We start from the raw sequence: 24,000 nt of genomic DNA on the forward strand, positions 1-24,000 counted from the left end.
GGACATTTAAGAAATATTCAGAGGTGATGCAGCCTCTAAGATGGGAGAGACCCAGGTGGATCTAAAAGTACTTGGAGAAGGTAGGAAGGCGGAGTTGGGATCCCAAGGTTGCATTGATCAGTCAGTGAGGAGGAGAGGCCTTCAGCCAGCGGGGAGGCCCTAGAACCTCCTGTTACTGTGAATGCAGGTAAGAGTTTCAGGTTCTAAGGCTGAGCTTTTGTCTCTTTGACAGGCTGAGGAATCGTCAGCCCGTGCGTCCAGACCAGCGGCGCTTCGCAGAGGAGGCCGAGGGAGGTCTCTGCCGCTTGCGGATCCTGGCTGCTGAGCGGGGTGACGCTGGCTTCTACACTTGCAAGGCAGTCAATGAGTATGGAGCTCGGCAGTGTGAGGCCCGCCTAGAGGTCCGAGGTGAGAGGCCCATCTACTTCTGAAATCCCTGCCTATCCTGGCCCTTACCCTCCTGACAGCTCACATCCAACCTCAGTTATAGGATGCCACACTGAAGGGGCCCCTAGTTCAGCTGCGTATAATGTAGTTGACTAGATTGAAGCCCAGAGAAAGGAAGTGACTTTGCCCAAGATCACACAGGAAATGACTCCATACCCAACTGGCTACCCAATTTGCCTTCCCCATGCTCCATCATGACAACTCCTCGTGGTAGCTAGCAGCCCTGCATCCTCTTTCCACACTTCTAAGCTCTTGCTGCCTGCTCTGGGCAGGCCCATTCTTCACTGACCCCCCTCGCCCTTCTCTTGCTCCCTGGTTGCCCTCCATATACATACATGTGATTGCTGTACAGAAACTGTTGTGGTTGGGGTAGCAGTGGGGAGTGGCTGGTGGCTGGACCCGTTCGAAGGGATCATCATGATGGAGGGACATCAGGGGTGCCAGGGTTACAGAGCCCCAAAGTATGGAGAAGGTTAGGCCCTCAGAGTCAGGGACATAAGGCAGGGTTCTTAGGCAGCTGGCATAATAGGATCTGTCCATGCTGCCCTTCGGAGGCTGCTGGACATCCCCTCCATGTGACGTCACAGAGTTAGGAACATCTCCTCAGACCCTTATTCCACCGTGGTCCTTTCCTGCCCTCACTGGGCACAGCCCCTTCAGGCCTGGCAAAGGCCAGCTCTATGGGCTTCCCAAGACACCCCGAAGGCCCTGCTGGAGTCCAGACCTACAGTTCTAGTTACTCTGCCAGGCCTTGCCTGCCTCGCTCTCCCTGGTTCCTCTTGTTGCTGTGGTTGCCACCTCTCTGGCAATTCTTCAGTTCCATTCCCTGCCCTCTTCCTTCTCTGGGGTTGGGCTCTACTTCGCTTCTCTGTGTTAACCTGTGTCTTGGTGCTTCTTTCTCTTTGGGCTTCTTCCCAGCATTCCACAGGCTTTGGGGTGCTCCTAATGGCTGAGAGCATCTCTCCCCTTGTTGCTCAGGGTCTCCATCTGTTGAGGAACCCTAGGGACCAGGCTGGCCACTGGCCCTCCAACCCTCGTGCTGATCTACGGCAAGCTGAAAGTGTCAGTTTTAGAGGCAGCTCCATATCCAGAGGGGCCCTAGCTAGGTCTGTGCGCCTGTGTGCATGTGTGTACGTGTGTGTGTGTGTGTGTGTGTGTGTGTGTGCGCACGCGTGCGTGTGCTGCACTAACCTGCCGCTTGCTGACTGAGGTTTTTGTCTGTACACAGGCGAGTGAGCTCAGGGGGCCACCTGCGCTGCCCCCGCTACCCTCCGAGCTGCGCCCCTGTCTCAGGCACCTCTCGGACCTCCTCGCTGTGTCTCACTGCCTCCTGCCCACAGACCCAGCCGGCTCTCCCTCCGGCCCGGACTTATCCCTGCCTTCCCCTCCCTCCCTAGTCCACGAAGCACCCTGGGGTAGTCCATGGATCCCTGTGGGTCCTCCCTCCCTAAGTAGATATTGTGGCTGTGCAGGCCAGGAGGCCCCCAGAAGGACTGAGTGCTGGGAAGGGACAACCTTGAGGGGTGCCAGGCTCCCTCAGTCTCCCCGTAGGGAGCGTCAAGCGAATGCATGTGCTGTGCTGCTACAGGCCACTGTCTGTCTATCTGTCTGTCTGTCTGTGTGTCTGTGACAGTCAGGGAAGAATGCCTCTGAGCTGAGGTGAAATAAGACGGGATTAGATGACAGTACATGGCTTCCACAGGAATGGAGGGGCCCAGAGGAGCAGGTACAGTGGCTAGGATGGTTACTGGGAAGGTGCAGGGCACTGATGATTTCAGAAACAGACTTTAAATGGCACAACACTTTTTATTCCACAAGAGACCAAAAGCCAGAGGCCTGGGGCTAAGCCCTGGCTGCTGGCAAGCTTAGGACCAGCGGGCCACCCTCCTTCACAGCCGTGTCCGACGTGCTCTAGCTGGGAATGAGAGAGATAGCCAGGCTGAGCACAGGAGCAGGGTCATAGCGGGGGTGGAGACTTGGAAATACTATTTCGTAGCTCAAATAAAGTCCAGTTTGTACCCATCTAGCGTGCCGTGTTTTCTTTACCTCCACCGCCGTCGCTGCTGCCACCATCCTTTCGGAGACCCTCCCTCAACCCCCTTTCACCTCTCATCACTTCTCCCTCCGTGGGGCCGACATAGATTCCCGTCTCAGAGCCAGGTCTAGGGGCTCCTTGATGTGTTGCCTGGGGCGGATGGGCTTTCCCAGTCTCCAGAGGAACCAAATGCATCTCTCTCTCTGTATCTGTCTGTCTCTCTGTGTGTGCGTGTGTGTGTGTCTTCCTTGCCCCCTGTGTCTCTGCTCTGTTTGTGCCCCCTGTGGCTGCCCTCCCCTCAGCACACCCTGAAAGCCGGTCCCTGGCCGTGCTGGCCCCCCTGCAGGACGTGGACGTGGGGGCCGGGGAGATGGCGCTGTTTGAGTGCCTGGTGGCAGGTCCAACTGACGTGGAGGTGGACTGGCTGTGCCGCGGCCGCCTGCTGCAGCCTGCGCTACTCAAATGCAAGATGCATTTTGATGGCCGCAAATGCAAGCTGCTGCTCACCTCTGTGCATGAAGACGACAGTGGTGTCTACACGTGCAAGCTGAGCACAGCCAAAGGTACCCACTCACTCAGGTGCTAGGGCTGCCGTGGTGCCCAGAGCTGGGGAGGGAACCGGTGCCCAGGAAGTGGGGGCAGGAGATGGTCTGGGCCTCTGGCTCCCCAAACAATGAGCACTTAGATCAGTGGTTCTCGGTTTTCCTAATACTGCGACCTTTTTAATACAGTTCCTCATGTTGTGGGGACCACCCCCCCCCCATAGAATTTTTGTTGCTATTTCATAACTGTAATTTTGCTCCGGTTATGAATCCTAATGTAAATGTCTGACATGCAGGGTATCTGATAGGCAACCCCTGTGAAAAGGTAATTGGATGCCGGGGAGTCGCGACCCCCAGGTTGAGAACCACTGACTCAGAGCACTGCTCAGGACCGAAAGTGATGCTGTTCCCAGGCCAAGCAAGTCCATTGAGATGTAGCACACAGACCTGACCTGGGCATCTCTATTCTTGCTCTGCATGTTGCCAAGCACATGTCTTTAGATAAGTCACTTCCTCTGTGTGAGCTTTATTCTATCCATCCATGAAAGGAGAATGGTGCTACCTACCAGGCAGGGGGATTGGCAGGACTGGGGAGATGATGACCCCTGCAGAGAACAAAGCCCTGTGCCCGTCATGGATGCCAGCTGTTGTTACTATGGACGGCATCCCTGTCCTGGTCCTGTTCTCTCTGAAGAACAGAGATGCGGGCACCTGCCTCTGGGGCAGGGGGTATAGAGCGGGACCAAGAGGCATCTGCTCTGGGTGTGTGACAGGTGGGGCAGTGTGTGGGCATGAACCAGACACAGGAGAGTCTGGGGAAGGGGCTTCTCTTCAAGAACCTTCTCACTCAGAATCAAGCTATGTTTCCTCTTGAGTGGGCAGAGTAAGGTAAGAGCTTAATCAGGTCCCGTGCACCTATCGTGTCCCCGGCCCCCCTTGGGAGACGTCTACCCATCCCTGTTGACCTCCCACCTCCTAAGAAGGCCTTGTCTATGAATCTTCACCCACAGCCTCAGCCCTCACGCTCAGCTCAGGTTCTTAAGGCTGGGGTGAACCTGTAAGATGAGGTGTCTGGGCCTCCACAGCCTTCTTTGACCCAGTGCTGCTGCCCACTTCCTCACAGATGAGCTGACCTGCAGTGCCCGGCTGACAGTCCGGCCATCACTGGCGCCTCTGTTCACCCGGTTGCTGGAAGATATAGAGGTGCTAGAAGGCCGTGCGGCCCGCTTGGATTGCAAGATCAGCGGCACCCCACCTCCCTCCGTTACCTGGACTCATTTTGGTATGGTCCCCCACTCTGAATATGTTGAGAAGGCATCAAGGGCTAAGCCAGACAGGCCCTGCTGCTACAGGAGATCTGTGCCTATGTCCCCCTGCCCCCAGGCCACCCTGTGAATGAGAGCGAGAACCTGCGGCTGCGGCAGGATGGGGGACTGCATTCACTGCACATTGCCCGGGTGGGAAGTGAGGACGAGGGACTTTATGAAGTCAGTGCCACCAACACGCATGGCCAGGCCCACTGCTCTGCCCAGCTGTATGTGGAGGAGCCTCGGACAGCCGCCTCTGGCCCCAGGTACCCCCTAGGCCTCTAGGTGCTGTCTGCAGCGCCTCTGAGGAACCCTCACCCTGAGCCACGGGGGTGGCATAGCTGTGCACATCTGGACAGCCATGTGGTTCTTACAGCTCAAAGTTGGAGAAGATGCCGTCCATCCCCGAGGAGCCAGAGCACGGAGATCTGGAGAGGCTGTCTATTCCAGACTTCCTGCGGCCACTGCAGGATCTGGAAGTGGGACTAGCTAAAGAGGCCATGCTGGAATGCCAAGTGACCGGCCTGCCCTATCCTACCATCAGCTGGTTCCACAACGGTCACCGAATTCAAAGCAGTGATGACCGGCGCATGACGCAGTGTATGTGACGGGGAAGAGACCCAGCAACCTCTTGGCTGTTTGGATACTTCCCTAGGGACCCTTCATGTCTTCCCTTCATAATTTGTGTAGAGATGGGAGGGTCTGGGGAAGAGAACCTTTAGGGGCTCTGAGGTCCGTCTGAGCCCACAGTGTCACCCCGAGGGGCTCTGTTAGTGCTTCCCGGGCAGGCAGTATAGCCTTACAGAACCCACAGTGCCTTTCCTCCCTCATTAGCAACTGAGCTGTGAAGAGAATGAAATTAGTGATATATATCACCCAAAGCGGGGCCTGGCAGATAGCAAGCGGTCAGCAAATGATAAATCGTGTGACAGTTTTTTGTTGCCACCTCTCTCACTGTTGATAAAGCTGAGCTGCCCTTATGCTGGAGAAATCTCAGTGGAAGGGCTGGGATGCACGGGGTCTTGCTGAAGGGAAGCTGCTGGGGATACAAAGAACAGGATATTTGAGTTAGAGTCCTCTTGCTTGGTTGCTTTCCCAAGGGAACCCTTGTATTCTATTGTTGAAGCAACATGAATCTCATGTGAGTTCCGCCTGCCTCCACCGTGATGGCTTTCTTCTGTAGCTTCATTTGATAGCCCCCCCAAGGCCTGAAGACAGGACAGGGACAGTCTCACTTTGCCATAGGCCTGTGAGGCAGGTACTCTTATACCTGTTTACAGATGGGGAAACTGAGGCTTAGAGAGGTACAGACACTTCCTCAAAGGAAAGCAAGGACCTCTTGACCCAAGCCCGTCTCTTAAAAAGCCTGCTCTTGACTGGGGACGCAGCTCAGTAGGTAAAGTGCTTGCCAGCATCCTCGAAGCCCTGGTTGTAATCTCTACTACTGCGTAAACTGGGCATGGTGGCATGCCCCTGTAATGCCACGATTTGGGAGGCAAGAGTTAGTAGAATCAGAAGTTCAAGGTCATTCTCAGCTGCATAGCGATTTCTAGGCTAATTGGAAACCCTGTCAAAGGGAAGGGAGTATGGGAGAGAGAGGAAAGAAGAAAGGAAAGAGAAATAAAGACTGTTTTTAGTCACTCACAGTCAGTCCGTTCTCCAACTCCACCCTCATCTCATCTCTAGTACCTCACTGGCAACCCTGACAGCCTGACCCTTGCTCCCTCTGGTAGCTGTCATTGCTCAGTCACAGACTCTCTTGTGTGTCCCCATTTCCTCTGAGGCTCTGGTTGGTGTCTGTCTCAGGATCTGAGCTGACGTCTCTGCTGTGCCCGTATCTGGGGCCACTGGCAGCCTTTGGCTGCTCCTCCCTTGGAAATAGTGCAGGCAGAGATAAATGAGTGGATGGCCGTTGGAAACGAGATAACTGCTGGAGGAAGACAGGAGTGTTTGGGAGCATCCCTGGTGGGAAAGAGAACAGTACAGGCTGCCCCTTCTTCATGTCCTGCCAGAGACAGCCTCCTTATCATTGATGGAGCAGAGTGCAAGAAACGAGCTTTGGAAGGAAATGGAACTTAAGTCCAAACCATTGCTTCCTCATCTATTAGCTGTGTGACCTTGGACAAGCCAATTAATGTCTCTGACCTCGCTGGTAAATGGGGATAATTTTGTAAAACTATTGGAAGGATTAGGGTTGAGAAAACCATGTCAAGTACCTGGCATAGGATGAACACAGAGCAGGCTACTCTTAATATAATTTATATCATGACACATATTTGGCACTTACTGCATGCAAAGCATTGAGTTCTGGGTGGAACAAGCAGAGCTGGACGGGAGCTATCACAGAAGTCAAAAGGAAAAATCATCAAAATCATTAGTACCTGGTACCCAGCAATGAGCTTCAAGCAGTGAGATCCAGGTCATCAGGGTACTGGAAGGAGCGAGTGGGGCCGTAACAGGCTGAGCTTCATGGCATGTGCCTGAACTATGTCTTTAAGGAGAAGGGAACTTTAGATAAGAGTTGAGAACATTCTGAATGGGAGGAATTTGATGAGCTGAGATTCAGCGGTGGAAGTCACATGGCCTGCTCAGGGACCCAGTCGTCTGCAAGAGTTGGGAAGGAATAGCCAGATGGTGGAAAGGGCATCAGGGTCGCTAGGTTATCTCCGGCAGATTTTCCTCAGACTCTGTTGGAGATGAGGCACAGGCAGTGGTCACTGGAGCGAGAAGAGCCTGGGGGAGGGACCTAGTAACAAAACTTTGTCACAGCCTTGACTTGGAAGTTACAACCCCTTGGAGATACAGGAATGAGGGTGCTATCGCAGGGACAAAGACAAGCCTTGTGTGAGCAGACGATGCCAGCCGACTAGGCCTGAATTGCTCAAGAGGAACAAGGACCAGCCTTGGCTACAGGAAATACGCGTCTCTTGATGGCTGCCCTATCCTGTCCCCCTTGCCCTCTCCCTGCAGTAGGGAGCGTATGTGTGGTCAAGCTTGATCTCTCACGAGCCAAGTATTCTTCTGACCACCCACGTGTCACTGTCCCTCCCCGACAGACAGGGATATACATCGCCTGGTGTTCCCAGCTGTGGGGCCTCAGCACGCGGGTGTCTACAAGAGTGTCATCGCCAACAAGTTGGGCAAAGCTGCCTGCTACGCTCACCTTTATGTCACAGGTGAGGCAAAAATCCTCCTTAGTAGTTTTGTCCACTATGGCCTCTGGAACCATCCGAGAGCTAGGCCGGAGGTGGCCGGGGCGGGGAGGGGTGGGCTCTACACTAGCTCCCCTCTACTCCTGAGGGAGCGGCTGCCATTGCCCCTATGCCCCTATGCCTGACTAAGGCTGGTGCTCCTGTCGAGATGTTAGTCTCTGAAGCACCCCCACACCTTCCACCTGTGGCTTCCAGATGTGGTCCCAGGCCCTCCAGATGGCGCTCCGCAGGTAGTGGCTGTGACAGGAAAGATGGTGATGCTCGCATGGAACCCACCCAGGAGTCTGGACATGGCTATCGGTGGGTCAGGGCCACACAGGGTAGAGGGTAGGGATGAGGCCTGAACAGAGAAGGCTCAGGCAAGACGACCAAAAGGTCTGGGCTTGTGAGCCTATGATGGGGAGGCGGGGGAGTGGATAGTGCACTAGAAGTGGGACCAGGAACATCCTGCTGTTTCTTCTCTAGACCCAGATTCCCTGACATACACTGTGCAGCACCAGGTGTTGGGCTCGGACCAGTGGACAGCACTGGTCACGGGCCTGCGGGAACCTGAGTGGGCAGCCGCAGGGCTGAAGAAGGGGCTCCAGCACGTCTTCCGGGTCCTCAGCACCAGCGGCAAGAGCAGCAGCAAGCCCTCAGCACCGTCGGAGCCAGTGCAGCTGTTAGAGCATGGTGAGCCCATGCTGTGTGGCCAGGGGAGGGGTCAGTGACCGACTGGGCAGCCATAGCGTGAATGGTGTCGCTTGGCAGGATCCCATCCCGTCAGCGGCAGCAGTGGTCTGGGTACAAAGCGAAAGCTTTGCTGTTGTTAATCCTTCCTGAGCTGCTTCCTGGCTCTGTTCCGCTTCTCTGAGCCTCAGCTTGTCCATCTATAAAACAGAACTTTAGTGGGGGTGAAAGTGTAGCAGGTACCATGGCCCCACTGTCAGCCTGTGTTCTCCTCCCCCAAGGCCCACCCCTGGAAGAGGCCCCGGCCGTGCTGGACAAACCAGACATTGTGTATGTAGTCGAGGGCCAGCCTGCTTGCGTCACCGTCACCTTTAACCATGTGGAGGCCCAGGTTGTCTGGCGGAGGTAGGAGTCCTTACTCAACCTGTCCCCGACCTGTGGTAGTCCAGTCCCAACCCCACCCGGCAAGATCACCCGTCATTTCTTCCTTAGCTGCCGAGGAGCCCTCCTAGAGGCACGCACAGGCGTGTACGAACTGAGACAGCCAGACGACGACCAGTACTGTCTTCGGATCTGCCGGGTGAGCCGCCGAGACCTAGGGCCCCTTACCTGCACTGCCCGAAACCGCCATGGCACAAAGGCCTGCTCAGTCACCCTGGAGCTGGCAGGTGGGTGACAACTTCCTACTATTCCTACCTCTCAGGCAGCTGCCATTGCTGGAGACTCAATTCCATGTCTTCCCTCTCATTCCTGTCCTCCTAGTGACAATACCAGTATTAGTAATAAGAGGAATAAACTAATATTTATTGAGCATGTATGATGGCATATTCTATAATAACTATACCCAGGAAGCCAAGGTAGGAAGATTATGAGTTTGAGGTCGCCTGGGCCACAAGTGAAGGAGGTCTAGTCTTAAAATAATAATAATAATAAAGTCTTGACTGTAGCTCACTGTAGAGTACTTGCCTAGCAGAAGACTTTAGGTTTGGTCCATTGGCACTGATACACACTCACACATATATACACATCTATACATACAATTTATGTGTAATGTTACATATAGGGCTTAGCATCTCATATGAGCCAGGATCCGTATGAAGAACTGCACCTACCTTCTTTAGTGTGCCAACCTTCTGAGGTGGGGTTAGTTGTCATTCCCATTTCACAGATGAGGAAGCAAGGTCAGAGTGTGATATAACCTGGCCCAAGGTCCCAGAGTCTGATAGCACAGGAGCTGGGTTCAAGTTCCCAAGTCAGACGGCAAAGCTGTGAGTACCATTAGCTTGTGTGCCAAAGACAGCGAGGGAACAGTGTCTCAGTTAAACAGTGTGGGAAAAGGAGCTGATAAAGGAGCAAATGTCCTCAGGCCACCCATCACCTGCCACCCGGCTCCCAGGCTCCTGGCTGCACTTCAGCGATGCCAGTTTGACAGTGTCCCTGTCACCTTTGACCTTGTGGAGGCCTAGAACCCAAGTCCCTTTCTGTAGTTTCTCCTTTCAAGTCAGGTCTTCTGGAGCTGCAGTGTGCATTAAGTGGCCATTGTTTTCTGTGTTTCGCTTGTTAGTTAACTCCAGGGTCTTTAACTGCCACTGAAAACTTCAGAGCCACCTAAACTGGATGTTCTTACCTCCTGAGTGGATACAATCCCGGCCAAAAGCAAAGGGAGCGACAATTTAGTTAGCACGATCTATGAGCAAATGGACACTTTCTGTTGCAGAAAAAATAAATAAATAAAAAGCCAAGTGGTGGTAGCACACCTTTAATCCCAGCACTCAGAGGCAGGCGGGTCTCTGTGAGTTCGAGGCCAGCCTGATCTACAGAGCTTGCAAAGCGAGTTCCAAGACAGCTGTTACGGAGAGAAACTCTGTCTCGAGAAACAAATGAACAAATCAATGAAGTTCACTCAAAACCTCCAGAGTTTCGACCTTAATAGATTGCCTCGTCCCTCAGCAGACAGGGACCAAGGGAAGACAGCTATGAAGTGGGTACAAACAGCTGTACCCACAGGGGCATGCAGAGGAGGTGGGCCCTCCTGACCCTGTGGGCATGGTGTTTCCATTCCTGGGGTTTTGCTCCTGCCCAACTCCCACCCTGTCCTTCCCACTCAATCACCACTCGGTCCCCAGATCGCAGTATCTGCTGGACTTGTCACCCTTCCCAGGTGTAGCCAAAGTTAGGGCTTGGAGAGGCCTAGGAGCCTGCATCCTGGCTGTCATGGATGGTGACTGAGGGAGACTGTCTTAATCAGCCAGACCCAAAAGGGACCTGGAGCTAATGCCAGATTCTCCATTCTGCTTGGCCCTATTCCACCATCAGCCCTGCAGGCTGGATAGAAAGGCAGCCCCCTTCCTTTCATGTCTGCCATGGAACAGCCTCTCCCCCAGACCCGGAATGGCCTCTCCTGTTCTCCGTATAAAGCCAGGCAGGCCCCTGTGGTGGTAGCAATCTATACTCAGCTTGCTCTATTTTTTTTCCCCCCTTGGGGCGTGATTACTCTCAGTCCTCTTAAAGCTGGGGTCCTGAAGACACGCTCAGAATACAAGGCAAGGAATTCACAGGCTTGACAAGGCACACTGCAAAGTGTGTTTAATTCCACCGTGAGAATTAGAGGCTGCCTGGCAGGGAACCACGCGGCCGAGAGTTCACTCCTAGACTGTCCGGTTAATATTTAGGCAGGGCATTTTGTTCACTTGCTATCTCCCAGACGTAGAAGGCTTCCTAGACGTTTAAATAAGACTCAGAGGGAGGCGCTTCAAGATAGAGGCAGTGTCCTTGAGGGGCTTCTTTCTAGGTCACAGCCCCAGCTCCTCCTGCAGGGGCCAAGTAGAGTCAGTGAGAGGCCACCAGGTGGGGTGTTGAGAAGAGCAGCCACCCACAGGGGGCAGCACTGAGCCACACTGCACCAGCCTTATAGTTACTGCAGGGGAGAAGAGCTGGATAGCCAGACGGAGAAACGTGAAATCCAGATTTCTTTTGTGTGTGAAAATGTCCCAATTTCAAAGCCATCAGATGAATCTTAAGGGTCCCACAAAGCAACTTGTGTCGGATGGGATGGGGTGGAGGGGGAGGAGTCTGGGAGGCCAGGGCCTAGTATTCTTACCATCCAGTTGCTGGTAGGGACAGGGGCTGAGGAGGCAGGCACCTGTGGTGAAGACACCTCTCCTCTTCTGTCCCTGTGTGCTGCAGAGGCCCCTCGGTTTGAGTCCATCATGGAAGACGTGGAGGTGGGACCTGGAGAAACCGCCCGCTTTGCTGTGGTGGTTGAGGGGAAACCCCTGCCAGACATCATGTGGTACAAGGTCAGAGGGGAATGTGGGCTGCAGCAGCTGCAGGGAGTCCGGGGTTTGTACAGTCCTGGGAGGCCTCAGAAGAGAAGTGTCTGGGCAGAGGTGTGGTGAGGAGGAGGAGGTGGGACTCTGGGGACTAACTGAGGGGTCTGAGGGGTTAGGGACTTTTTTTTCTCTCTCTCTCTGAGACAGGGTTTCTCTGTGTGGTCCTGGCTGTCCTGGAACTTGCTCTGCAGACCAGGCTGGCCTGGAGCACACAGAGATCCGCCTGCCTCTGCATCCTGCGTGCTAGGATTAAAGGTGTGTGCCACCACCGCCTGGCACGGGTTAGGGGGTTCTTAGCAAGAGATAAGGGAGAAGCTGGTTCTGGTCCCAGAGTCGGAGGAACTGAGTGAAGGCAGCATGTCAAGCCATTTGCCTTCAGGTCCAAATGAAAGAGAGTGTCTGGTGTGGAGGAAAAGCTAGTCCCCGGGGAGCAGTAAGGTCAGACCCTGGTGACCTGTACCCTTGGCAGGATGAGGTGCTGCTGACCGAGAGCAACCACGTGAGCTTCGTGTACGAGGAGAACGAGTGCTCCCTGGTGGTGCTCAGTGCAGGAACCGAGGATGGAGGCGTCTATACCTGCACAGCTCGGAACCTGGCGGGCGAAGTCTCCTGCAAGGCAGAGTTGTCTGTGCATTCAGGTGTGTTAGTGTTTGGGGGAGAAGGGGCAGAAAGTACCCTGCCCTTCATTTCTTACACCACACCCTCGTCCCAGCCCCCGACCGAGTACAGGACTCTGCCTGTTGCCTTTTGAATCTGTCCCACGTCTCCAGTCTCTGCCCTTGCTTCTGTCTGCCCCACTCCCAACATGGGAACATCTATCTACTCCTCCCCAGCTCAGACAGCTATGGAGGTCGAGGGGGCCGGAGAGGATGAGGAGCACCGAGGGAGAAGGCTTAGCGACTACTACGACATCCACCAAGAGATTGGCAGGTACGGGGCGAGGAAGAGCTGGCATCAAGGACCGAACGGGGCTGCTGGGTCTGAGGGCCAGGAAAGATGGAAAGTCAGCTCTGTAGTGATGGCGGTGTCCTGTCACCCTCCCTGTGTCCCCCAGGGGTGCCTTCTCCTACCTGCGGCGTGTGGTCGAGCGGAGCTCTGGCCTGGAGTTCGCAGCCAAGTTCATCCCTAGCCAGGCTAAGCCCAAGGCATCAGCAAGACGTGAAGCCCGGTTACTGGCCCGACTCCAGCATGACTGTGTGCTCTACTTCCATGAAGCCTTTGAGAGGCGCCGGGGACTTGTCATTGTCACCGAGCTGTATCCTGGGACAAGACGGGGATGAAAGAGTGTCCTTTGTGAAGGCAAATCAGGAGCGTGTTTTGCCCTTTGCAAAGTGGCCCTTTGAGCTCGGGCTGTCACTGGGGTGGGATCTAGCTCACCTAGCATGCTCAGAGCCCTGGGTTCAGTCGACAGCACCGCTGCATAGAAGTGAGTGTGGAGGCACACACCCGGGACCCCAGAACTAGGAGGGAGATCAGAAGCTTATGGTCATGTTTGTCTACATAGCCCAGTTCAGGCTACATCAGCCCCTTAAAAATGGTGAGCCCGTGGGCAGTCAGGATGAATGATGAATCTGGAGACACCTGTGAAAACCATTTCTAGATCTTTTGTTTAAAAAACAAAAACCAAAACTAACTTCATGCCAGGCATAGTGGTATATGCCTTCAATTCCAGCTGTCAGGAGATAGAGACAAGTAGATCTCTCTGCATTAAACCCCAGCCTAGTTTACAAAGAATTCCAGGATAGGTTGATCTACATAATGAGATCTTATCTCAGGAAGAAAAAAAAAAGAAGAAAGCAAAGAAAAGAAAGAAGGCCTTAAGTTTACATAGCATTTGGTATGTGTCTGCAATGCTGCATGGACTTTACACTTAGTATATGTTCAGTTCTCATGTATATCTACCCAGTAGAATTTCATCCTTATTTTCTAGCTGATGAAAGAGGAATAGCTGGGCAGTGGTGGCATATGCCCTTAATCCCAACACTTGGGAGGCATAGGCAGGTGGCTCTCTGTGAATTCGAGGCCAGTCTTGTCTACAGAGTGAGTTCCAGGAGAGTCAGAGAAGAGATTATTTCACAGGAAAACCCTGCCTCAAAACAAACAAACAAATAAACAAGAGGCATACAGAGGTTAAATGCTGATTTCTAAGGTCCCGCAGCTAGCAAACACCGTATGTTTTCTTCACAGGGTGCAATGCAGTATACATTTGACAGGACCCTGCTCAGGTGAGAGCCCATACCTTGTTTGACTAAGGAGGACTCTTCACAAAGCCACCCCTTTCTCTCACTGTGCTAAACAAAGACACATTGTGCTAGCAGGGACTCTGTGACCTGAACAGCAGCCTCTTAGGTTTCATTGTTTAAATCCAGACCTCAGCAAAATGGCAAATAATTTCATTACGTGGACTCCTGGGTTCTTCTCCAATATAGTTGAGGAGTTCCATCTACAGTCGGCAAGATTCCACTGTATTGCATCCTATAAAGTGCTGCATAGGCCAGGGGAGAAGCTGTCACCTTCATTTCACTCTGTGAGGAAACCTATGCTCAGAAAAGGTGAGGGAGTTGCTTGAGAGTTCAAGTTCAAGCAGGTCTCCCCATGTGTATAATCTGAGGCCAGGAAAGGGGAGGGCCCAGTGTCTGCATCTATCTGTGTCAGACATGCTTTGTGGGGAAGGAGGGCCCTGGGCTCAGTGCTGGGGCTGCGTCGGGTAGTTAGTGCTGGATGCTTCTCCTTGACCTATGACACAGTTGCACAGAAGAACTTCTAGAGCGCATGGCCAGGAAGCCCACCGTGTGTGAGTCTGAGGTGAGGGCAGTGGGTGGCAGGGGCCGGCCGGGTTGCTCACCAGTTTTCACCTGCGTGAACTCTAAGAATGATGGGTGGGTCCTGTGCGTGCCGTTCGTGCCCACAAGGAAGCCAGGGGCGGTGGTGGAGAACACAGCTACATAGACAGCGGAATTCCCTACCCCACAAGACAGGACTTGTTAAGTCTTCCGTAAACAACAGCAGACATATTCCAGACCCTAACTCCATCGCTTCCCTGTTTTCTCACATATACAATCTACAAAAGCTACCTAGACGTTTATCTCACTGTGTGGATGGACAGACTTCTATTGCACAGTTCCATTGAGTACAATATAGATCACTATCCTTTTTAAATGGTCTGTGTACAACTTGTGCAGTGGAAAACCGTGACCCTGAGTCTCAGCATCCTTCATCCTATATGATAAGCTTTCGTGACCCGTCTGAAGGCCACTGCCCAGGCATGCATGGCCTGACCCCTTGCTACCTCCCTGGGTGATGATCAAACAGAATGCTCCCCCAGCTCCACGGACTCTGGCCCCCCTGTTTCCACAGACCCGGGCCTATATGCGGCAAGTGCTGGAAGGGATAGGCTACCTGCACCACAGCCACGTGCTGCACCTGGATGTCAAGGTGAGGAGGGGCTTGGAGAACAGTCAGGCGGTGGGGCTGTCATGTGGGGCGTTCTTCCCTAATCAGCTCCTATACTCTGGTTATAGCCAGAGAACCTGCTGGTCTGGGATGGTGCAGGAGGCGAAGAGCTGGTGCGCATCTGTGACTTTGGGAATGCCCAGGAACTCACTCCGGGGGAGCCCCAGTATTGTCAGTATGGCACTCCAGAGTTTGTAGCACCCGAGATTGTCAACCAGAGCCCTGTGTCTGGAGTCACCGACATCTGGTAATGTTGGCATGCTGGCCCTTGCTGGGGACTTGCTTCCTGGCTGGGAAGCACTTCAGGAAACTGGGAATCTGACAGTGGGTAGCACCGCTGCTAATCTTTCCCCTCTGCCCACGTGAGCCTCATTGTTTACCATTCAGGGCTAACCTAGTCCCTCTGGGCCTCAGCTCTGTAGTCCCCAGCTTCCATCTTCCCTGGGGCTGGGCCTCCCCAAGGGAGATTGTGTAAGCTTCTATTGGTTCTCAGACTTCTGGGATTCCTCAGGCAACCCTGCCATGGTCCCTGACTTTGGGTTGAGTTCCTACCTGAAGTCAGTACTCCTATGCAGTGCTCCCCGGGAGAATCCATCCTTTTCAGAATGAATGGTGGTGGACAGATCTACTCATTTCTGGCTGGAGTGCACTGGCTTCTCACCCATATTTCTGGTTTCCCACAGGCCTGTGGGTGTCGTTGCCTTCCTCTGGTAAGGACCCCTTTTGCAATCTCCAACTGGTCTCCTGGCTGGCCCACTCCTCACATTTACAGGGCCCACAGCCCACTCCCTTCTCTTTCCCACAAACGGCTCCTTCTTCCTCACCTGAGGGGTTTCACATGCATGAGGCTGGCTACCCTGGTTAGCATGTCCGAGTTTTCTAAGAGGTGGGCAGACTGGATCCACAGAGGACAGTGCAGGCTTAGCATCATTTTGGCAGGGAACTTCCTGGTTCTAGGAGGCCCGGAGCATGGACTAGAAGGGGAATACATCTCCTCATGGGAAAGCCGCATGGGAGGAGGGACAGAAATTGTTCTCCAAAGCACAGGCAACCAGCTCCCAAAGCACACTGCCTTTCTACCCGAGGACCTCAAGCGGGAACAGGACAAGAATATGAAAACTCTGGCTACCTGTCCAGATTTGCCCAGCCTCTAGTGTCCCCACATCCTTAGGCCTCCACTTCTCCCTGGTCCCTTGCTACAGGCATTGCACTTCACCTTAACCTCAGCCTCAAGGCCCTGCCAACTCTTACCTTCACCCATTCTGCCCCCGCAGTTTGACGGGCATCTCCCCATTTGTGGGCGAGAACGATCGGACAACGCTGATGAATATCCGCAACTACAACGTGGCCTTTGAGGAGACCACATTCCTGAGTTTGAGCAGGGAGGCCCGGGGCTTCCTCATCAAAGTGCTGGTTCAGGATCGGCTGTGAGTAGAAGACCTCTTAACCGCAGAGACAGACCCTCAAAGCGGTTACATGCTTCCTCCTACCAAGCCTCCGCCCTTAGATATGCGACTCCTAGCTCTTTTGCTTTTTTTCATTTAGTATTTTTAAGATTTGCTTTTAATTTTCTTTAATTTTTTTTTTGATTTTTCAAGACGGTTTCTCTGTGTAGCCCAGGCTGTCCTGGAACTCACTCTGTAGATCAGGCTAATCTCAAACTCACAGAGATTCACCTGCATCTGCCTCTGGGGTACTGAAATTAAAGGCGGGCATCACTACTGCCCAGCTAGTTTGTATTTTTTTTATAATTTATTTATTTTTTTAAAGATTTATTTATTCATTATGTATACAGTGTTCTGTCTGCATGTGTGCCTGCAGCTCAGAGGAGGGTACCAGATCTTACTACAGATGGTTGTGAGCCACCATGTGGTTGCTGGGAATTGAACTCAGGACCTCTGGAAGAGCAGAATGTGCTCTTAACCTCTGAGCCATCTCTCCAGCCCTTTTTTAATAATTTAACTTTATTTGATGTGCATTGATGTAAAAGTATCAGATCCCCGGAAACTGTAGTTACAGACAGTTGTGAGCTGCCATGTGGGTACTGGGAATTGAATCTGGGTCCTCTGGAAGAACGGTCGGTGCTCTCAACCTCTGAGCCATCTTTCCAGATTTCCTCCCCCATTTTTTTTTTAAAAAATAATGTGGGTTGGGGTTTTATGTGTGTGTGTATGTGTGTATGTTTCAGAGTTTTCTGAGTAGGATTTAAGAATGTGCACTTTTTAGTTGCTGAATCAACTCGAGTTCGTATTATTTTTAATTACGTGTAAATGTGTGTGCGCACATGGGTGTGTTATGTGCATATGAGCAATGGTATCTGTGAAGGCCATCAGATCCCCTGGAGATGGAGTGACAGCTGTAATCTGCCTGAGCAGGTCCCTTGGAAGAGCAGCTTGTGCTCCTAACCACTGAGCCATCTCTCTAGTCCCAAATCCCTAATTCTTAAGAGGTCCCATTTTCTCAGCCATTCGTGAATGAATGATTGATAAATCATTACTTCTCATCCCTTTACAGGAGACCTACTGCAGAAGAGACACTGGAACATCCTTGGTTCAAAGTGAGTCTAGTCCTCCGACGTATGCTATAGAGATGGAGGGAAAGAAAATGTTACTAATGGCTCCATTTACTGACCATTACATGTGATAACTATAATATGCATTTTATATACATGTGACCTCACAATTGATCTGTAAAAGATGGTATTATTGCTCCTATTTTTTAAAAAATATATTTATTTATTACATATACAGTGTTCTGCTTGCATGTATACTTGCAGGCCAGAAGAGGGCACCAGATCTCATTACAGATGGTTGTGAGCCACCATGTGGTTGCTGGGAATTGAACTCAGGACATCCGGAAGATCAGCCAGTGCTCTTAACCACTGAGCCATCTCTCCAGCCCTATTGCTCCTATTTTTTAATAAAGAAACTGAGGCCCAAGTCGATGATCAAGTTGGAGTGGCTAGACTCTAAGCATAGGCCTGAACTCCTCTTCCTATCTGGGGGATCCACTTCAGGCTTCTTGCTGGTGCTCAAGGCCAGACCTGGTCTAATTCCCTCCCTCTGTGCCCCTCTGTCCTGACTCACTTATGAACATTACCTGGTCAGGGTTCTCATCATTGTCAAGCCCCAGCGTCCTGGGACTAGGCACTGGGAGGGAGGAAGTCAGCAAGTGAGACCAGAAAAGGCGTCTAAGTAAACTTGTCATATAGCTCAGTGGCAGGCCGCCTGCCTAGCATGTTCAATGCCCCTAGCGTGGTGCCCATCATCCTACAAAACTAAATACTTATCACTGAGCACAGTGCTGGTTCAGCTGAAGACAAGCCTTTCTGTCAGCAACCCTTGAAGTGAGAGAGAGTTTCCTTCCTCCAACCAGAAACAAGTGACATTGGAGTGAGCCGGGTGGGGTTCTGCAGGGAGCTTTGTTAGTCTGGACCACCAGGACTTCAGATGTCTGGGATGCTTGTCATACACAGAGACAGAAAGGGAGCTGGGGACCACCAGGGTACCCAGTATCCCAGGGAAAGCCACCCTCCCTCAGGTACTCCTCATTTCCTGCCTCTCCTCTTAAGAATTTCTCTTAGGTGTGTCTCTGGCCTGGCAGAGCCACAGAGACAAGACCCCAGGAACCCATACGTCGTGTTCCGGACTCCACAATGGACTTTGTCTCTCAGAAAGGTCCGGGTTGTTCTCAGGTCCTCTTTTCTGGGTTTGCAGACACAAGCAAAGGGTGCAGAGGTGAGCACGGACCACCTGAAGCTCTTTCTGTCACGGAGGAGGTGGCAGGTGAGTGTGTCTGCCCTTTCCACACTAATTTCCTTCCACATACCCGCCCCCATGGTGATCCCCACCTCTCACTCCTACCTGATCTGCCTTCCTGTCCCTATACTTCTTTCCCCCAGAGCTGAAAAAGGGCCTGGGAGCCATTGTGTTCCCTTGGCTTTTCTGGTCTAACTGTAGTACCTTCTTTGCAGCGCTCCCAGATCAGCTACAAGTGCCACCTGGTGCTACGCCCCATTCCGGAGTTGCTGCGGGCTCCCCCGGAGCGGGTGTGGGTGGCCATGCCTAGAAGACCACCCGCGAGTGGAGGACTCTCATCTTCATCAGACTCGGAAGAGGAAGAGTTGGAAGAACTCCCCTCAGTGCCCCGACCCCTGCAGCCCGAGTTCTCAGGTTCTCGGGTATCCCTCACTGACATCCCCACTGAAGATGAGGCTCTGGGGACCCCGGACGCTGGGGCTGTCACCCCCATGGACTGGCAAGAACAGGGAAGGGCTCCCTCTAAGGACCAGGAGGCCCCCAGCCCTGAGGCACTCCCCTCTCCAGGCCAGGAGCCCCCAGATGGGCCTAGCTCCAGGCGGCCCGAGCTCCGTAGGGGCAGCTCTGCTGAGAGCGCCCTGCCCCGGGTCGGGTCGCGGGAGCCGGGCCGGAGCCTGCACAAGGCAGCTTCTGTGGAGCTGCCCCAGCGTAGGAGCCCCAGCCCGGGTGCCACCCGCCTGACTCGGGGAGGCCTAGGCGAGGGCGAGTACGCCCAGCGGCTGCAGGCCCTGCGTCAGCGGTTGTTACGGGGAGGTCCCGAGGATGGCAAGGTCAGCGGCCTCAGGGGCCCCCTGCTGGAGAGCCTGGGGGGCAGAGCACGAGATCCTAGGATGGCGCGGGCTGCCTCCAGCGAGGCTGCACCCCACCACCAGCACCCTCCCGAGTCTCGGGGCCTGCAAAAGAGCAGCAGCTTCTCTCAGGGTGAGGCAGAGCCCCGAGGTCGGCACCGCCGCGCAGGGGCACCCCTCGAAATCCCGGTAGCCAGGCTTGGGGCTCGCAGGCTGCAGGAATCTCCCTCCTTGTCTGCCCTTAGCGAGGCCCAGCCACCCAGCCCTGTGAGGCCCAATGTCGCAAAACCCAGTATCACCAAGTCCCCGGAACCTCCCGCTGCTACACCCAGAGACTCTCCCCAGCCCCCCGCACCTCAGCCTGCCCCAGAGAAGGTTCGAGAGCCCAAACCAGAGCCAGCCCGAGCTGCCAAACCAGCACAGCCCACTTTGGCACTGCATATGCCAGCGCAGCCTCTAACCCCCTATGCTCAGATCATGCAGTCGCTCCAGCTATCCAGTCCCACCCAGTCCACAGAGGGCCCCGCTGTGCCTCCATCAGAGCCCAAGCCCCACGCAGCTGTATTTGCCAGGGTGGCCTCCCCACCTCCCGGGGCCTCCAATAAGCGTGTGCCTTCGGCCAGAACTCCCCCAGTGCTGGCCGAGAAAGCTCGAGTTCCCACGGTGCCCCCCAGGCCAGGCAGCAGCCTCAGTAGTAGCATCGAGAACCTGGAATCAGAGGCTGTGTTCGAGGCTAAGTTCAAGCGCAGCCGGGAATCGCCACTGTCACGGGGCCTGCGGCTACTGAGCCGCTCGCGCTCAGAGGAGCGCGGTCCCTTCCGTGGGGCAGAGGAAGATGGCATCTACCGTCCCAGCCCGGCGGGAACTCCGCTAGAGCTGGTGCGACGACCAGAGCGCTCGCGCTCTGTGCAGGACCTCAGGGTACCCGGGGAGCCGGGCCTCGTGCGCCGCCTTTCGCTGTCCCTGTCGCAGAAGCTGCGGAGGACCCCGCCCGGGCAACGACACCCAGCCTGGGAGTCCCGCAGTGGAGACGGGGAGAGCTCTGAGGGCGGTAGCTCAGCACGGGGCTCCCCAGTGCTGGCGGTGCGCAGGAGACTCAGCTCCACTCTGGAGCGGCTATCCAGTCGTTTGCAGCGCAGCGGCAGCAGCGAGGACTCCGGGGGCGCCTCGGGTCGCAGCACTCCGCTGTTTGGACGGCTGCGCAGAGCTACTTCGGAAGGGGAGAGCCTGCGACGCCTCGGTGTTCCACACAATCAACTGGCCTCTCAGGCTGGCGCCACCACACCTTCCGCTGAGTCTCTGGGCTCAGAGGCCAGCGGCACATCGGGTTCCTCAGGTAAGGAGGGACTAGGTGAGAGGTGGGTACGGTGTGCTAGAGGTGGCTCTGAAAGAAGGGCCGGAAGGGTGGCATTGGCAGGGCTAGAGAGATGAGAAAGATGGAGAGGCAGAGGCTAAGAAGGGATCAGGAAGAGGAGAACAAGGTGGTTTTTTTTTGGGGGGGGGGAATACCTTGAGAGCTACAGGGGCGTGGGAGCTGGCTGTAGTGGCTATGCAAGAGCTCATGAGTCTGGATCTGTCCAGCTCCAGGGGAGAGCCGAAGCCGGCACCGATGGGGCCTTTCCAGGCTGCGCAAGAACAAGGGCTTATCGCAGCCAAACCTCTCCTCCAGTGTCCAAGAGGACTTAGGTCACCAGTATGTGCCCAGCGAATCAGGTAAGAAAGCCTCAGGTAGCTCTCCTGGCTGAGTAAAAGTGGCTCACCAGGAGGAGCTTGGGCAGCCATGGAAGAGGCCTCGTGTTAGGAGAACAACAATGATAATTACAGCAGCAGCTGCCATTAATTAGCAGAGGCAAGTGTCCTATTAAGCATGTCACAAACGCTGTCTTGTTTAACACCACGGCATTCTTTAGAAGGATGATCTTCAGCCTCCTAGTTTGCCGAAGAGAAAGCAGGCTTAGTGAAGTGATGCTGAGTAGCTTGTCCAAGTCTCAGGTCTAACAAAGGGAGCAGTCACAGCCCAGAGCATCTCCAGGTCACTCTATTAAAGTCTTTGTTTGGCTGGCCTTCTGTCCCTTGGAAGACCTTGGAAGGTTTCTGCATCTGGTTATCTGGGTGCAGGGTGGTTTTTTTTTGTTTTGTTTTGTTTTTTGAGTGAAGAGTTTTATTGAGATAAAGGGAATGATGGGAGGGAGAGAGAAGAGAAAAAGAGGAAGGGAGAGAGAGACATAGAGAGACAGAGACCCGCTTGACTCTTCAGAAGAGCAGCAGGAAGAGAGCCCTGGGAAGCCGCTCAAAATCCTACTTTTGTGCACCCAGAGCCCCAGAGTGTGCGCACTCAAAGGCACACTTTGTCTCCCAGTTTGGGCTGCGCCCTCAGTTCTCCACAACTCTGCACTCCTGGCTGCCTCTCTGTCACCCATGAAGCACATCTTTAGAGGAAAGTAGCCCTCGGGTTCTTTTCGCTGGAGTAGAGGCCTGCCATATCCCCTGGTTTAGTTCTTACTCAAGTGTTCCTGGAGCTGCAGGGATGGAGGTGTTCTCTGCCTGGTGTCATTTCACCTGGAAAGGAGGCATTACTCAAGGAGGCCAGGCTTCCAGCTCATCGGGGTGCTCAGGGAGAAGTCACCAAGCAAGGCTGTGCACGTGATCCTTAGAAGCTGTCCACTCTCTCCGGGCCCAGTTTTGGGTTAAACTGCTCAGAATGGATCTAACCTTCCCTTTGCCTCAGCTGGCCTTGCTTGAGAGGACTGTGCCAAAACTCTAGTCGGGACTGTGGGGCTGGTATGGTAGGGCGGGAAGACCAGCTGGCTGGAAGAAAGGGGAAAGGAGGGGGAGGAGGAGTGCATCTGCAGAGAAATGTGGGGTGGCTAATCCCTTCCCACCTGGGGCTCCATTTTGCTAGTGCAGCTGGTTCCCTGCTCAGCAGTGCCCTCTGACCTCATCTCCCTGCCGGAAGAAGCCTCTCCCACTCTATCAGTTGGGGGTGGTACTGGGGAAATGGGGAATGACCGTAGAACTGGCTGAGCTGGGCCAAGATCATCTTTCAACGCTCACCCCGGCCTGTTTTATTCGGTCCCTAGTACCCCAGCTAGGACTGGGGGTGGCAACTGATGAGGTTATTCCCAGAACACTGGAGGGTGGGATTAGGACCCCTCCTCGGGGAACAACAGGGTACAGTGAGAAGAAACACGCACACTGTTCATGTGCTCCTGCTGGATTCCAGATCCCTCCTGGTTCTTCAGATCCTGATTTCCCAGGGGCCTTTAGCTCTCCCGCCCCCTCCGGTGAAGGAGATCCGCTCCACCCTCTGTGACCCAAACCAGATTGGATCTTAAGGAACAATCCAGTGTTGGGGCCTGCTTTTCCCAGTGGATTCCCACGCCCGACCCAGGCTGCGCACTTCCTGAATTCGGGCCCACAAGAAGGGACAGTTGTCCTCAGGGCTGAAAAGGAACACACAGACAAAAGAGACCTGGCTCATTCACAAGAGTAAATGGCAACTTTATTAAGCATAAGTCAGATATATATACTGTGGGGCAAAAGGACACCAGCCCCCCATCAGGATCAAGGAAAGAGAAAAGTCAGGGGGCCGCACCCAAGGTCGGAGAGCGGCTGAACAGAGAAAAGAGGAAGCCAGGTGGGCGTGCTCAGGCTCAGAGAAAAGCTGACCCTGGAACCTTGCCTGCGGGCGAGAACCTTGCTTGCAGGTGGAATTACCATGACAGAAGAGTTCTCTCTGAGCTACACCCTTGGGCCGTAGGTGATATTAACATAACAGGAGAGGGCAGTTCTATGCTACACCCTCAAGCTGATGCAGTGGAACCAGGAAGCAGAACAGCCCTGCATAGCGCCTCGGGAAAAATAGGGAACCTGTGCACCTACAAGTCTCCCTTTAAATATATATAAAATATGATGACTAGCAGCTGTCTTAGGCATGTCGGTCGTTGGGTTAGGTCCCTAAACCCGTCTACGGGAATGTGTTCAGGTCCAAACGCACCCCTTGTCTTAGGCGAGACCGCCCCCCCGTGCAATAAACCCGTTATTGCTTACTAGTCATATATTGAATCCAGCCATATTTATGCTGAAAGATGCTCCGAGACGAATGCCTATTAGGGCCAGGCCGTGGCGGACCTGAAGCCATTGGCCAGGTGAAAATGTTCCAGCATATATATGAGCAATCCTGGAAGAGACTGTGCTTGCACAGTGTCTGAAACGTTTTGCTCTGAATAGAGCCCTTTTGAGCAAGGCTACGGCACCGGCAAATTTCCACAGTAACAGGAGAGGGCAGTTCTATGCTACACCCTCAAACTAATGCAATAAAACCAAAAAGCAAAACAGCCCTACATAGCGCCTCGAAAAAAATAGGAAACCTGTGCACCTACAATCCAGGGATCACA

At 53.8% G+C, this 24,000-nt stretch overlaps 1 protein-coding gene across 8 annotated transcripts in view; it reads left to right on the forward strand.

Moving 5' to 3' along the window:
* The window catches only part of Speg (striated muscle enriched protein kinase), a 57,811-nt gene that overhangs the window by 27,041 nt on the left and 6,770 nt on the right, over positions 1-24,000 (forward strand). For all 8 annotated transcript variants that reach the window (XM_087904649.1, XM_087904627.1, XM_087904634.1 and 5 more), the window contains 23 exons: positions 233-408; positions 2,785-3,045; positions 4,148-4,306; positions 4,408-4,597; positions 4,708-4,931; positions 7,388-7,507; positions 7,739-7,843; positions 8,009-8,215; positions 8,494-8,617; positions 8,705-8,880; positions 11,399-11,511; positions 12,014-12,182; positions 12,378-12,474; positions 12,599-12,799; positions 14,292-14,349; positions 14,902-14,979; positions 15,066-15,244; positions 15,681-15,707; positions 16,272-16,424; positions 17,512-17,554; positions 18,714-18,782; positions 18,971-20,939; positions 21,185-21,316. In XM_087904649.1, coding sequence (XP_087760775.1) covers positions 233-408; positions 2,785-3,045; positions 4,148-4,306; positions 4,408-4,597; positions 4,708-4,931; positions 7,388-7,507; positions 7,739-7,843; positions 8,009-8,215; positions 8,494-8,617; positions 8,705-8,880; positions 11,399-11,511; positions 12,014-12,182; positions 12,378-12,474; positions 12,599-12,799; positions 14,292-14,349; positions 14,902-14,979; positions 15,066-15,244; positions 15,681-15,707; positions 16,272-16,424; positions 17,512-17,554; positions 18,714-18,782; positions 18,971-20,939; positions 21,185-21,316 — 5,030 coding nt within the window. The remainder of the gene's footprint in view (positions 1-232; positions 409-2,784; positions 3,046-4,147; positions 4,307-4,407; positions 4,598-4,707; positions 4,932-7,387; positions 7,508-7,738; positions 7,844-8,008; positions 8,216-8,493; positions 8,618-8,704; positions 8,881-11,398; positions 11,512-12,013; positions 12,183-12,377; positions 12,475-12,598; positions 12,800-14,291; positions 14,350-14,901; positions 14,980-15,065; positions 15,245-15,680; positions 15,708-16,271; positions 16,425-17,511; positions 17,555-18,713; positions 18,783-18,970; positions 20,940-21,184; positions 21,317-24,000) is intronic.

The sequence above is a fragment of the Myodes glareolus genome, chromosome 1, assembly GCF_982192425.1.
Source record: "Myodes glareolus chromosome 1, mMyoGla1.1, whole genome shotgun sequence".
Lineage (NCBI taxonomy): Eukaryota > Metazoa > Chordata > Mammalia > Rodentia > Cricetidae > Myodes > Myodes glareolus.